This window comes from Caloenas nicobarica, chromosome 10 (assembly GCF_036013445.1).
Source record: "Caloenas nicobarica isolate bCalNic1 chromosome 10, bCalNic1.hap1, whole genome shotgun sequence".
Taxonomy (NCBI): domain Eukaryota; kingdom Metazoa; phylum Chordata; class Aves; order Columbiformes; family Columbidae; genus Caloenas; species Caloenas nicobarica.
This window is the reverse complement of record NC_088254.1, coordinates 9,233,291-9,247,383: the sequence shown is the minus strand read 5'-3', so window position 1 is coordinate 9,247,383 and position 14,093 is coordinate 9,233,291. Positions and strand designations below refer to the sequence as shown.

Below are 14,093 nucleotides of genomic sequence, written 5' to 3'. Positions count from 1 at the left end.
CCCTTCCCTTATTTTGTTTCTGTCATACATTTGAGAAAATTTCTGAAGGCGAGCTGTGCTCTACCAATGTAAGTCAAATTGTAGGCCCAGTTTTATACTTAGAAATGTCCATGCTAATTTATATCTTCTAGCCACACCTCACTGGTTTTAGGTGAGTTGCAGTTATCCCACTGGTTGTGGCTGAAAACATAATGTAGAACTGAATTAAAATCAAGCTTGAAACTTGAAATAAATTTTCGAAGCCTTATATGCTTTATGAGCAAAATAGGAGCACATATGGAAGGTACTGGATAGATATTGTATGACTGAATTCTGATAGAGTATTATTTTAAAAGATTGTTTTTAAATGTGCAATTTTCTTCAGGGTTTAGAAAAAATTATATACACTGATTTGTTTTTGCAGCCTAGGACTTCTGCTTGAGATTGTTTGGCTTTGCCTAAATGTGTCGTTTCTCTTTGTTTACATCATCGTGAAGATATTTGACTCATCTGAGCTGCTTGAACTGAATTCATTTTTTCCTTTGAGAGAAAAGTAGAACATTTAAATTATAATTTATTATTATACAGTAATTGTAATGACAGCTTAACCTCAGTGAACCATCTTTCAAAGTTACTGCATGGTAATTTACTGTATTTCAATTATGGAACTGTAATTACGACTGACAAGAAATGAAAGAGTAGTCTGTTTGGCATAACAATGACACAGTCTGGGAAGTGGCTCTATGACTGGGTTACTGTGGCTTAGAGATAGTTATAAATAGCATTTATTTACTTGCATGACATAGTCTATCTGATAGTAAATTTAATAAGATTTTCAAAAGTTAAATTTAATTAATTAATGTTGCTCTAAGCACCAGTCCTGATTTTACTCCAAGCAATTTTTTTTTGTTTTATTTTAAGTAAAACTTATATCATGCTTAATTGGGAGGTGTCGGGGTTTTTTTATCTTATTAGTATGATTACCCTTAATGATTTTTTGAAACCCAGCATTATCTGTGCTTGCTGGCTGAGATTAGTTGTTAAGTTTGATATATCATCTATGAGGAAAGTATAATCAGTCTCTGCAGGGAGTTAGATGAGTGATCTGCTGTGGTCTTACATATGGTTCTAATTATTTGTCTTATAATTTATATGGAATACCCAACAGTGTGTGTGAAAATCATGTTTTATATAACTGAAGCTGTTTGACCCATTAAATTATTTTTTATATTATTACAAGCTGGAAAGATTTCTATTGGATGGTAGGATACAAGAAATTTACATCGAAGATTAGTGGAAAGGGCCATTCTGTTGTATCTTATGAGGAAAACAGGTGTGTAAGTGCTGCAATAGTGGTTTATCATACAGAAAATATGGATACTGATATATTGGAGTCTGTATGTAAAAGGTTATTAGTTCTTATGTTGCTTCTATATAATTCAAATTGGTGCACTGAATAAAGATGTTTTGTGATGTATATTAGACTGAAGAGGAAGTTTATCGAGGGAGAAAGGAAGTAGGTTTTGTGCCAATGTTAAATCAACAGAGTTTTTCAGCTGTTGGAAACATCAGATAGGTTGGCAAGTAATGTACAGTGCATTTAATCTGTGTATTTAGAATGCCACATAGATCAGTTTTGAAATCACATTTAAAACATACTCAAGGTTATCTGATTGGAGAACGGAGTGGGGTTATTTGTCATGTGCGATTCTGTTCTCATGCTCACTAATGTGGTTGTAGGTTGGTTTTCGGTTCTGTTTTTGTTTGTTTGTTTGGTTTTTTTTGATTAGGCATTGTTCTAGAAAGTCACAGATATTAAAATATTAGTTTTCTTTGCTACAGTTTACCTTTTTAACTAATTTTTGTGGTATGTCTTTTGCTTGTGGTGATCTTGAGATCTTAACATCATTGATTGCTTATTAAGGCTAAGACTGGACTATTTCCATTTAACAACAGTTGAGGTTTTACTCTTCTATAACATACCGTTGTGGGGTAATAATTGCCTTTAATTTAATAATAAACTTTAAAAATTAATGTCTTTCTAATTAAAGAATTATTTCTCCTTTACCACAAGCGCTAGAGCAGAAATGAGTGTGAATCCCCTCCTGGTTTTAATGTAGTACAAAAAACTATATTATTTAATGCAACTCTACAACACAACAGGCCAGAATTGCACTATTTAACCGTAAGTGCTCTGTCACTGTAGATGAAGTGCCACTGTTTCAGCAAAATTTGGAAATAGCTTTTGGAACATAATACTGTAGGTAAAAGGTTGTAGCAAATTGCAACTAGTACTGTTCAAATTCCACTGAAATTGTGTCAGCTTGGGAGTGCAGCAGCAAACTGCACAGCACTGTCACATATATGTATGTTTTGAGAAGCAGTCTGCACAAATTATGTTCAGAAAAAGCTGTAATCATCACATTATGAAGATGTTTATCTAAGTCTGACCTTGACTGATCTGTTCAGAGTTCATCACCATACTTCTGACCTTGTATTCTAACTGATAAAACAGACATTCGGAGTTCAGAAGTTGATTCACTTATCAATGCATTCAAGAATTTAATCAAGCTTGTCATCACATGAGCTTTAACTGATATGTGTGTGTTAAGACATGATATTATTGAAGAATGAATTTTAGCAGAGCAAGTGGTAGGAACAGCAGAAGACAGTGATTAACTTCTGCACATCTTATGAACTAAAAGTGTACTCCTTTAAAATAAGAAAATAATATAAAATTTTGAGCACTCAACCTTATTCATCCAGGACTATTTCAGTTAGTCTGGGTTAGGAAGGGGAGCTGTTTGCTTGTGGATTTTTTTTTTTTGTTTCTGAAAGTTGGGAAGAGCCTGTGCAGTGAGATAGCTTAATGCCATCAAGAGGACCTCTAATCCTTATCAGCAGAAGACAGTATATGTACGTTCAGGTGGTTTGTCGTGTGAAAGTATATGCTTATGTATGTGAAGTGTTTGACTGTATAAGTGCATTTGGTGGAATACAATGTGAACACAGAACTAGTTAATATTTTACTCTAGTCTTTGCAACAGCTTCTGACCTTGAAAAAAGCATTAGTGTAGGTCAATCTGAGTATGTCATGATACATAGCTAAGAAGATAATACAGCATTGATAGAGCTACTGGTTGCGAGGTTAATACTTTCCTGGCTCTGGATTTTATAACTGTAAATTTTAGGTCATGTCTGTACTTGGGAATTTTGTTTAATATGTTCTGTGTAAAAAAGGAGGTGCATTCTCAGTTTTAAAATGTAGGGATTTAAATCTTTCATTACATCTCATAAGTAAAAACCTAAATAGTTTTGGAAATAATATTAGGGATGTGATACCTTTTAGATCAGTGAAAGTGGCCTTGCAAGAAAACAAGTCGTCTCTAAACTCTCACAAGTGAATAATTTTTAACCAGTTAGTAGAATGGCTCTAGCTGAAATGGAACGAAAGATGGTCTGACCTCCTTGTGTATTTGAGCACTTGTTTACTGAATAATCTCTTGAAGTACAGCTGACGATTTAGGTTGGTTGCAGCATACCTCACTAAGAGATAAAAACACGCTAACCCTTTTAATAGATAACTAATCACAGTTAACTTCCAAAGGCATAGCCATGTGTTAAAGTAGGCTTGGCCTCATTTTGAGATGATGCAAAGAATTAATGTAATCAGTGTAAGGTCGAAAAGCAGTAAGTAAAGCCGTTCAGGCCTCTTAGTCTCTTTTCCAGAAGCTTGGGATTTTTTGCTTGTTTGGGGTTTTGACAGGGCAGGGTTGGTAGCCTAACACTTCATTTTGCTTTTAAGGAGTTTTCACATTCGTTTTTTAGAGATTGTTTTATCCATCCTATCCAATGTTACTGCGTTATTCATCCCAGGACTTCCAGCTATTTTAAGAAATAGTGTCGAGTTTAGAAGAATTGCCTAAAGGTAACACAGTGGGGAAAAATACCGGAACTACAAACAGAGCTACAAAGAGAAATAAAGACCTGTTATTTACATTCATGAGCTTTAAAAACTAGATGACTATGCCAGAATAATACTGGTTTCAGAAGGTCTCTTTACTGAAGAGCTAATAAGGATTACGATTAAAGGGCTGTCCCTATGCTGAGATCAGTATGTCTGTCTCTTTTCCTTGGGTGTCAGTCTTTGGTTGTAGGTTGGTTTTGGTTTTTTTCTTTCTTTGGAATTCACCTGCATGTTACCTAAGGAAATCAGTGTCTAGTTGTTTTATTTAAACCTAATTTGTTTATATACAAAAAGGAGACAAAAACAAATAGAAAGGGATTTGATATCTCCATCAGTGCTACCTCCTCAGGAACATCTGAGTGAGCTGGGTAGATCTGAATCCCTGAAGCCACATGAAACTTCTTACATGTAGTTCAAGAAGTTAAACAACTAGTCCAGCATCAGCCTAAAGAGGTGGCCCATGAGACTTTAGAGTTGATTTCAGCAGACAATATTTTCCTTGATACCTTAAATATTCCACAGCAGGAACAGAGTGAAGTGAGGAGCCACACCATTCCCTTTTCTTTCCAAAGGTTTTGGAATTTTGCCTTTTACTTTGATTTCAAAAGTATGGATATAGAAAGAATATTTGAAAACCTGTTATTTATTTTTAAAAACTCCTCTATTTGTGCTCTAGCTCATTTTGAATTGAGGTGTATTCTTTAGATTCGTACTTCAAGTATGGCAATTAAAGGACAAATGATTGAAATCAATTTTACTCAGTTGAACTTGATTCCGAAAGGAAATGTAAAGGCTGTTAGAAAAATTGGCTGAGTTATGCTTAACAAAAATTGAATTTAGCCAAAATTTAACAATTCTAATAAACTGTGCATGAGATACTTAACTTCCTGTCAATTTAGTCTTCCTGTATTTTGTAAAAGGACTCTAAAGGTCCTGTACTGTGCAGTCACTGCCAAAGGGGAATTTCACCAGCTGAAACAGTGAAGTCAGCCAAAACCATTTTTTAATGATCAGTTACACAACCACTCTCATGTCCTTGCCAGTGTTGAGGGTGTGGTAAAAAAAGGTGTGGAGCCACAGAACATTTTCTGCATTCCTATTCAAGAAGTTTTTTGCTGTATCCAGGTTGAAATAGGGTATTTGCATCTCAAGGACACTGTGTGTTCTGTCCAGTTTCTTTGGCTTTACACAATAATGGGTGGTGGGAAGGATTTTGTTGCCTTTTGTACTTACTGAGCTTCATCTCCAATTCTTTAAATCTGTTCACTGCTTGCACCAAAGTTGAGAGTAGAATAATATATAAATATATTTGCTTTACCAAGATTTCTGCAACAAAGGAGTTGGAACAATATTTATTGCTTTACTTTTATTTGGTCTTGACTAATTTTAATATATTTTAAAATATTTTTGGACACATACACAAGTATATACAAGTACTCACACCCAAACTTTATTAAATTCATTCCTTGTTAGGCAAAAATACCTGGAAGGAGTAGGCTGAGAAGTGAGGGAATTGAATTTCACTACTGAAGTTCCCTTGTGGAGATTAACTTCCTTAGGCCCAAAGCTGAAAACTAAATTCTGCATGCATATGAACTCCAGCAGCTGTGGCTATGTGGGCTCAGATAAGCAGACCTGTGCTAAGTAAAACTTTATAAATCAGGTATACATACCAAATTGAAGAGTGCGCACCTATATGTGCATGCATTCTCTTTCTTCTCATCCATCTGTTGTGAGACAAAAATAGCTTTGTACTCAAACACCCTGTTAGATTATTTCATTTATCACTGTTTTTCAGACTTGGGTCTGTTCCTGCATCCAGTACACACTATTAAAAACTTCTTCTGAGAAAGAATGATATTGATTATTTCACAAACTTTAATTGCTTTTCGCAGAATAGCTGCAAGCTCACGAGTAATGTTACTCCCCATATTAAGTATAGGAAAGTAAGGGGTAGAGAGATTACTGTCAAAAGGATCCATTAGTTGTGCATGTTCAAATTGAGTTGCCTAGGTTAACAGTGTTAACAATTATATAGTCCTTGATATATTCAGGGTACAATTTTTGCTGACTTCGATTGCAACCGTGCACTCAAGACTTTGGAAACCAAACCCTAGTTTATCAAATCAAGCACCAAGGAAATGGAGGAGCATGCAGTTACTGATCGCCACGGGAAAGTTTTGGTCAAGTGTGCCTCAGGAGCTCTTTGGTAGAGACAAGAATGGAGTCCGGATCTCTAGGGCTGTATTTGGGACCCTCAGCTGTGAAACTATCCTTTCTCTTACTGCTTCACTCATTTCTGCAGCACTCCTTTATTTCTGCAGCAACAGCCTCTTTCACTGTAAACTCTTGACTTGTTCTCTAGCTAACTGCCAACACTTTAAGCTTCAGAATTAAAATGTGTGAGAACTATTAAAAAATTTCAGTGGTTATTGACTGCCATAGATTATTTTCCTCCATGTTTGTTCTTTTTTAGTGGTCAGAAACTGATGTTTTGCAGTGGACCTTTCTTTTAGCATTTGATTAACTTGTTTTATTCATGGCGGTTTGAGTCCACTGCTGGGCTAATAAGTAAAGCTACTGCATGTGCAGTATTGTACAGTGATCATGTCAGAATGCAGAAGCTTATCTTCAAGAAGTCACACAGGACATTTTATTGTGGGACCTCATCGTTACAGCTATGTTCGTTTTTTTTTCTTCTAGACAGGCATATTTTTCTTTTTTTTTCAGTTTTTTTCAGAAATTTGCAACCCATTTCCAGCTTCTTTCACCTAATCTCTGTAGTTTAAGTCTGCTGATAAGGCTTTCTCAGTCTTAAATCATAAGTTTAAACATGACAAAATATGTCTTGTATTCAAAAATAATAAATGAGAAGAAGGTATGAGTGCGCTTAAGAAGTCTGCAAGGATGTGGATATTAAGAGGAGGATATTATTCCTTCACAGATTGAAGAGGTGGAAATCTGAATGTGAAACAGGTTAAATGTAGTAAATAGAGGGCACTGGATGCCTTGGAAGACAGAGTGAGGGCAGAAAGATTGGAAAGAAGGTCAAAGCAAATGCAGGCGAACAAAGAGAACAAGGAAAATGCTATAGAGTTTTTACCTTACATAAATATAATTCCGTAATACAATATAGTAAAAAGTTGGTTCACCAAAACGTGTTGCCACAACTAGAAGTGGAAGTGAAAAGAAATAAGCACTCTTGGAATTGAGATATATTAAGATCCAAAGAGCCCACTTCAGTGCTTGATACATGTTTTTTTTTCCCCTTGTTTTTTGGGGAGTTTGTGGGGTTTTTGTTGTTTGTTTGGTTTGTTGTTTGTTTGGTTTGGATTTTTGTATGGCAAATATATCTGGATATACACTATTTCATTCTAGCTTTTGTCTTGAAGAACCTTGTTTAACCAGTTTTATCTGTTAAGTGCTATGGATGTGTTTACATACGTAATCTCATTTCAACTCTTGGAAGAGGCTGATCCACAATTCTGTGAACAAAAGATCATGTTATATTAACAGCATGTTTGTTTATGTTTCATATTCAACTTAAATCATTACTTTGTGACCTTTACCCAGTTCTATTACTATAGGTTAGATTTATATAAACTTAGTTTAAATTATTGCCAAAACTTTACCGATGTCCCCAGATATTAAATGTAGCAATGGAAAGGATTTATGAATGGGTGCCAACAGGAGTAATGAATTGATGGAGTGTCATTAAGCCTTAAGGACCTTATGGTAACTCAAACTGTTTATGTACAGCACCATTACAAAGAAGTCATGTGTGGACTAAATGATATGGATCCACAGCACAATCTGTACATGTGAGTTTTTCGTGTCTGGCTTTTTCCCCCTCATTTATACTTTAATGCCCTTTAGTGTTGATTTATCCCCCTGCTTTCATCCTCATTGCTTTAACCCACTTTAACGCCTTTGCAAACAGTTTTCAAGTCCTTTTTTGAATGTGTGAGCCAGTCACTGAATCTTAAATGGAAACTGTGCCTTCTCGCTCATTTAGACAGAACCAAAGAGATTAGGATTATAGAATCATAGAACAGTTTGAGTTGGAAGGGACCTTCAAAGCTCATCTAGTCCAATCCCCCTGCAATGAGCAGGGACATCTTCAACTAGACCAGGTTGCTCAGAGCCCCATCCAGTTAGCAAATACCATCTCTTTTATGGTTTAAACTGTCTGTGTTGTTGCCACTTTCAGTTTTAGCCTATGAAGTGCCATAACTGGTATTCAAAACTTATCAATGTGCATAGTAATTTCTCTGTAATGTCAGTGCAACGGTTTTCATATCTTCTACTGGCATGTTTTATTAGAGGAATTTTATGTAGAATATAGAGGGCCATCTCTAACAACAGAGTGGTAAACTTAATGTATGGTCTCTATGTGAGTAACATTGCCTTCTAGTTGCCTAGGGCTGGTTGAGTACACCAGCTCTGTGGTAGAGTTCCACAGTCAAAAGACGCAACAATCTATTTCTGCTTCAGCAGCGTCCATGTATGATTTGATAGCTGCTGGCCTGAACCTTATATAACTGTTCAATATATGGATGGGGATCTTTCTCCGCTGGGTTCTACCCTAATGATGTTGCTACAAGGTCTGTCAAAACTACATTTCAGTGCTTGTTTCCTTTTGCATATCCTTTCTAAAGATACCCAGGCTCTTTTCTATAATTTCATCTGTCTTCCCAAGAGAAGACCTGGAGGGGAGGTAGAAGGTGACACGGGGTGCCAGATAAGACTAACAGTGGAGAATAGGAGAAGGGACGAGTTGTGGACTTTTTTGATATCCTAACTTTCTGTGGCAATATTCTACAGGGTATGGCATGTATTGGCAAAAGATGTTATAATCCAGAAGCTTCATTTATGCCAGTGAAGAGCTCTGCATGCAATTCTCATTACACTGGGAACAAATGTATATAGGCTTTTTTATATCTAAACTCAGCTGTGTAATTCGACTCTTTGAGAAGTGATGCTATGCGTGCATTTTCTACTCAAAGAACATCAAAATTGAATTTGTGTGGTTCGACTTTGCTTAAATTTCACTATTAAATTGAAGATACTCATGTATGTTTTTTTCCTGAATGATATCCTGAAGGTGATCTTCCATGCTTTATGTGTGTAGTACAATTGTGTAACGTAAACTGATAGGTTAGATACTCCTGTGTTTCTGTTCAGTCTTATCTGAAACAAACTGAAAAAGTGCTGAAAGAGTAGTGTACAGTGAAATGCCCGTTATCAAAAAAATGTCTCTCCCCAGAAGATATGTAAATGCCCACTCCAACTACAATTCAGGAAATCTCCCCATATATACTAAGAGTGTTTTCCTACCATCTTTAAAAAGTATGTGCGTGTATATATTTATTGTTGGTATTTTTGAAGACATACTCCTTACAGGTGAAAGGAAGTTTTGTACTTAATATGTTAGATAATTTGATTGGGAACAGTTTGTTCATGTGAAGGTGTAACCCTTGTGATGATGCCAAGGTCATTAGAGACCTGTGGAGGTCTGCTGGATTCAGCGTTAGTCACTCAGGCAGCTGGAACTTTAGGCAGGTTTACTTATATATCCAATTTATTTCCAAAATTTTAAATTAGGTCCATAAAGATAATACTTGCAACTTACCATTTTATATTTCTCTGCCTTTTATAGGTATTCACCTAACATGTTGCTAACTTGTTGAAATACATCGTGAAAAGGAGAAAGAATACCAGTTTAGTCTAACTTTTGTGGCTAGAACAGTATCCTAAGGTACATACAGCAAAAGGCAGGCTGGACCAGATCTCTAGATATGACTGCATCACTGTAGACTGAACTTAGTTTTGAACCTGTTAGGTTAAATACATACGTATGTATTTATGTGTATGTTTAAGTATGTAGATCTGGGGATTTTGTTTGGTTGTTTGCTTTTGTGTGTGTGTGTGCATGTACTTCTAAGTAAATAATTCTTCCTGTGTTGGGAAAGTAGAGCAAACCATGGTAGATGAGGTAGCGGAATCTTCAGGTACAGTGTGGCTTGGCTGCAGTCCTCTCTTACTGTGCAGCCTTGCATAGGCGGTTGGATGAAAAAGAACAGACAAATCAACATTCCTTTTTCCCTGAACTCCCCGGCATGCCTCAGCTGCTTTCACTCAGCTCCAGAAAGGGGAAATGAGACAAAAAGGAGCCACTGGTGGAGTGCTTGCTAATTAGTAAACCTTTGCTGTATGCAAAAAGCAAAAATTAAAGGAATATAGAAATGCTATTGATATTTAAGTATGTGGGAACATAAAGCATCAACAGAGATTTATTTCAGAGCTTTTAACTAGTCATGTACTTAGAAGAACAAGTTTTTGCAGTATTTTCAAAAACTTGTCAGCCTACTTAGGCTGCCAGTTTTTGTATAATAAGTTCATTGACCCTGTAGACAGTCTGAGTGTTTTCTGAGTTACCGCTTTATCAAACTAATTTGCATGATTTTAAAGCTGTTGCTTGCTAGAAAATAATCTAGTGAGGGCGCGCTTAGTAAACAGCCTTTTATATAAATTTCCTTATTCCTTTTGGGGGATGGGAAGGGAAAAATTGGGAGCTACAATCAAAAATAGCATAACCGAAAAGTGATTTTTGTGCTTTTGTGAAATATTTTACAACAGTTTCTTACCAAATTGCTCTGTAGGATTTATTTTGTTTTCAGCCAGATAAACACAATTTTCTATGCAAAAATGTTATGCTTCAATAATTAATGTGTAAGTACCTATTGTCACCAGATAATGTAGAGGCCAAAGGTACAAATGGATTAAAAAAGGATTAGAGAAAATAATGGATGATACATTCATGGAAGAAAAACAGCAAGAGCTGTTCGTGTGTGATGGGGAAAAGCTCACCCCGTAGTTGTTCTTCCTCTTTGTGTCCATAAACATCAGCTGTGGCCACTGGGGAGAATACTGGTCTAGGTTGACTCATATGTCTGTTCTGGTGTCCTTACTATTGTTTAGGGTCTTAATGTAGGAGGTGGTGGGCTCTGCACAGTGTTGCTTTGTATCAAACTCTGAATGCCCAAGAGCAGAAACCACAAATGATGTCTTGGATTCTTTTATGCTTTTTTTTTGGAGGGGATTCTCACTGGCAAGTCAGTGAAGAGCAAAGATTAAATCTTTCCAGGACTTCACTCCACAGAATTAAATGTTTACAAGTACATACTTCATCTATGTTATAACAGTGTAGGTCAGGGGCATCAATCTCATTTTCACTGGGCGGCACATTGGCCTCGTGGTTGCCTTCAAAGGCCTGAATGTAACTGTAGGACTGGATAAATGTATCTACTCCTACATTTCATACAGTCATACTGGTGTAGATAGTATAACAATATAGAAACATACTCCAACTCATGGTTTCCATAATAAATGGTAGCGTGTTTTAGAGAAGGTAAGTGGTGAGACTAAGGTGATGATTAGCTTTGAGAAGTTGCATGCTGTAGCCAGTTGCCCTGCCAAAAAAAAAAAAAATCTATCAGCAGATGTGGTAAATCACACAGAATCACAGAATGTTAGGGATTGGAAGGGACCTCAAAAGATCATCTAGTCCAATCCCCCTGCCGGAGCAGGAACACCTAGGTGAGGTTACACAGGAAGGCGTCCAGGCGGGTTTTGAATGTCTCCAGAGAAGGAGAATCCACAACCTCCCTGGGCAGCCTGTTCCAGTGTTCTGTCACCCTCACTGAGAAGAAGTTTCTTCTCAAATTTAAGTGGAACCTCTTGTGTTCCAGCTTGAACCCATTACCCCTTGTCTTACTGTTGGTTGTCACCGAGAAGAGCCTGGCTCCATCCTCGTGACACTCACCCTTTATATATTTATAAACATTGATGAGGTCACCCCTCAGTCTCCTCTTCTCCAAGCTAAAGAGCCCCAGCTCCCTCAGCCTTTCCTCATAAGGGAGATGCTCCACTCCCTTCATCATCTTTGTGGCCCTGCGCTGGACTCTCTCCAGCAGTTCCCTGTCCTTGTGATGAGTAGTTTATTATAATTTGTCTTTGTGCTGTATATTGGTGGGAGTTTCTGAAAAAATACAAAGTGTATCTTTTTGAATGCAAGTTGACCTCAGTAGCTGAACTCCTTCCATCCTTGGGCAGTAACTGAAAACGAAGCAGAACCTCTATTGAGTAAGTCCAGCCCCGGGGGTGGGCTGTGTGATCTGCTCTTCTGTGCTGGCACAGCTCTCTGTGGGACTGTGGTTGGAAACAGATTAGGGCTTTTTTCCCAGTAACACCTTCCCCCCCTACACTCACTTCTTTTGTTTGTTTTTTTCTTGGTGTCAAGATCTCTTTATATTTATGTGTGTGTGAATACATATTACAGGTGATACTGTTCCCTAAGTTGATTTACTCTGCAGCTCCACAAATAGTTGCACAAATGTAAATTATGTTAGTGCTTGGAAGAAACAGTGGGACGAGACTGCCTAAATTTTATGTTTCTGTGGAAGACACTCTTCATCAATATGTTCTTCCTTAAAAGTCCGTATGGCTTTTGATGTCCATTAAGTTTTTTACATTACTTGGAATTGCCTAAGAGTGGGATTTGGTAATGGAAATATTTTAGGGCAATAAAGAGCAAGTTGTTAGTGAAAGTATGTGACAGCAGGCATGAGACTGTTCAGGTGTTTTATGTTACTTTACCATGTAGGTATGCCTGGGAAAAAAAATGCTCTTCATCCTCCCACAGTAATATGAATAATAAAAATACATGTTTGTAATGCATACAGGGTTTAGTTTAAATTGTTTGTTATTTTAATGTTTAATCCTAGCTATATTTGCTGTGGTACCATATGAAAGTTCTGTTGAAAACCAGCATCAATTATTATTTTTTTAAGCATGGCATAATTTATTTTCACTAGAGTGCTGCTGTCCTTGCCAGTGAAAGAAACGCTGCACAAGAGGTGCAAAATAGCATAGAAAATCAAGTCAAGGAGCTGACTGAGGAAAATGAACAGTTGAAGAGATCAGTTGATGAGCTAGAGAGTAAAATTGAAGAGCTGCACAAACAAATTGGTAATATGAAAGAAGAAGAAAATTCCATGAAGGAAAAAATGAAGAGATATGAGGTAAGTTAAGAAAACCAGCCACTTTAAGTAGTCTCCCTCCTATTTGCGAAGCATACATAGTAGAGAACAAACTGACAAAGAGGAAGATGGGCCATGTTGTTAGGAAGGCTGAGCAAAGCCAGCAGGTTTTCAAGAAGCAAAATGCAGTTTGCTGACATGGATGGGAAAGAGTTCCCCAGTGTAAAAGCAAGTCATAGCTTGGAACAAGGGACATCAGTGATAGGCCAGACTGAATGCTACTTCACTTCGTAGCAGTTTACTTGTTGGATTAAAGGTCTTGCCACTATTTTTGAATGTATCAAATTGTGTCATTGCAGGAAGAGAAGCAACAATTAGAACAAGCTTTGAAACATGCTGAGAAGGAGGCAAAAGACTTGGTAGTGTTAAAAAGGTCTTTGGAAAGCCAAGTAGAAGATATGCAGGTAAGAACAAGAGCAATTTGGGACATTTAAATTTTAAATTTCCTGTTTGTTTACCTGAGTCACCATTGCTTTCTGCAGAGTAACATCTCATTCTTTTTAAAGTACACTTTGTTTTAAAGTCCACAGCACAGCATCATCTAATTAAAATAGTTCTCTTGCTGAAGCTTTTTGTTTGTTTAGTTTGTTGTCTTCCATGAATGTACCAAAATTTCAGAGAGGTAAATTGCAAAATAACCTGCCTAATTTTTATAAATCTATTTTAGTATTTTGAATGATCATTTAACTCCAATTTTGTGTAGATATTTACATGTGAAAGAATAAAAATCCGGCACTTGAATATGAATAAAAATATTGGTAGTAGACAAATATCCAGAAATTAGCTTTTTATTGTTTACAAACCTGTCTTATTTGCAAATGTTTCATGAAACTGGTACATTTCATCACAAAACCAGAAAAAAATTAACACATAGCACTAGGACTTGCAGCCTCTTAAACTGTGTATGAAGTCCTCTTTACACCTTGTTCCTTAGTATACTCATTATCCAGGAAAGGTTATGATTTATCCCAGATTAACCCAGAAATTAATCATGTGGAGAATGCATCTACTTCAGAGCAGTGGAGAGGGATGTTTGCAATATTGTG

The 14,093-nt window shown here is 36.7% G+C and overlaps 1 protein-coding gene across 5 annotated transcripts in view; it reads left to right on the top strand.

Annotated features, from left to right (window-relative positions):
- Positions 1-14,093, top strand: part of CGNL1 (cingulin like 1) — a 57,996-nt gene that overhangs the window by 24,799 nt on the left and 19,104 nt on the right. For all 5 annotated transcript variants that reach the window (XM_065642003.1, XM_065642004.1, XM_065642002.1 and 2 more), the window contains exons 9-10: positions 12,823-13,029; positions 13,347-13,451. In XM_065642003.1, coding sequence (XP_065498075.1) covers positions 12,823-13,029; positions 13,347-13,451 — 312 coding nt within the window. The remainder of the gene's footprint in view (positions 1-12,822; positions 13,030-13,346; positions 13,452-14,093) is intronic.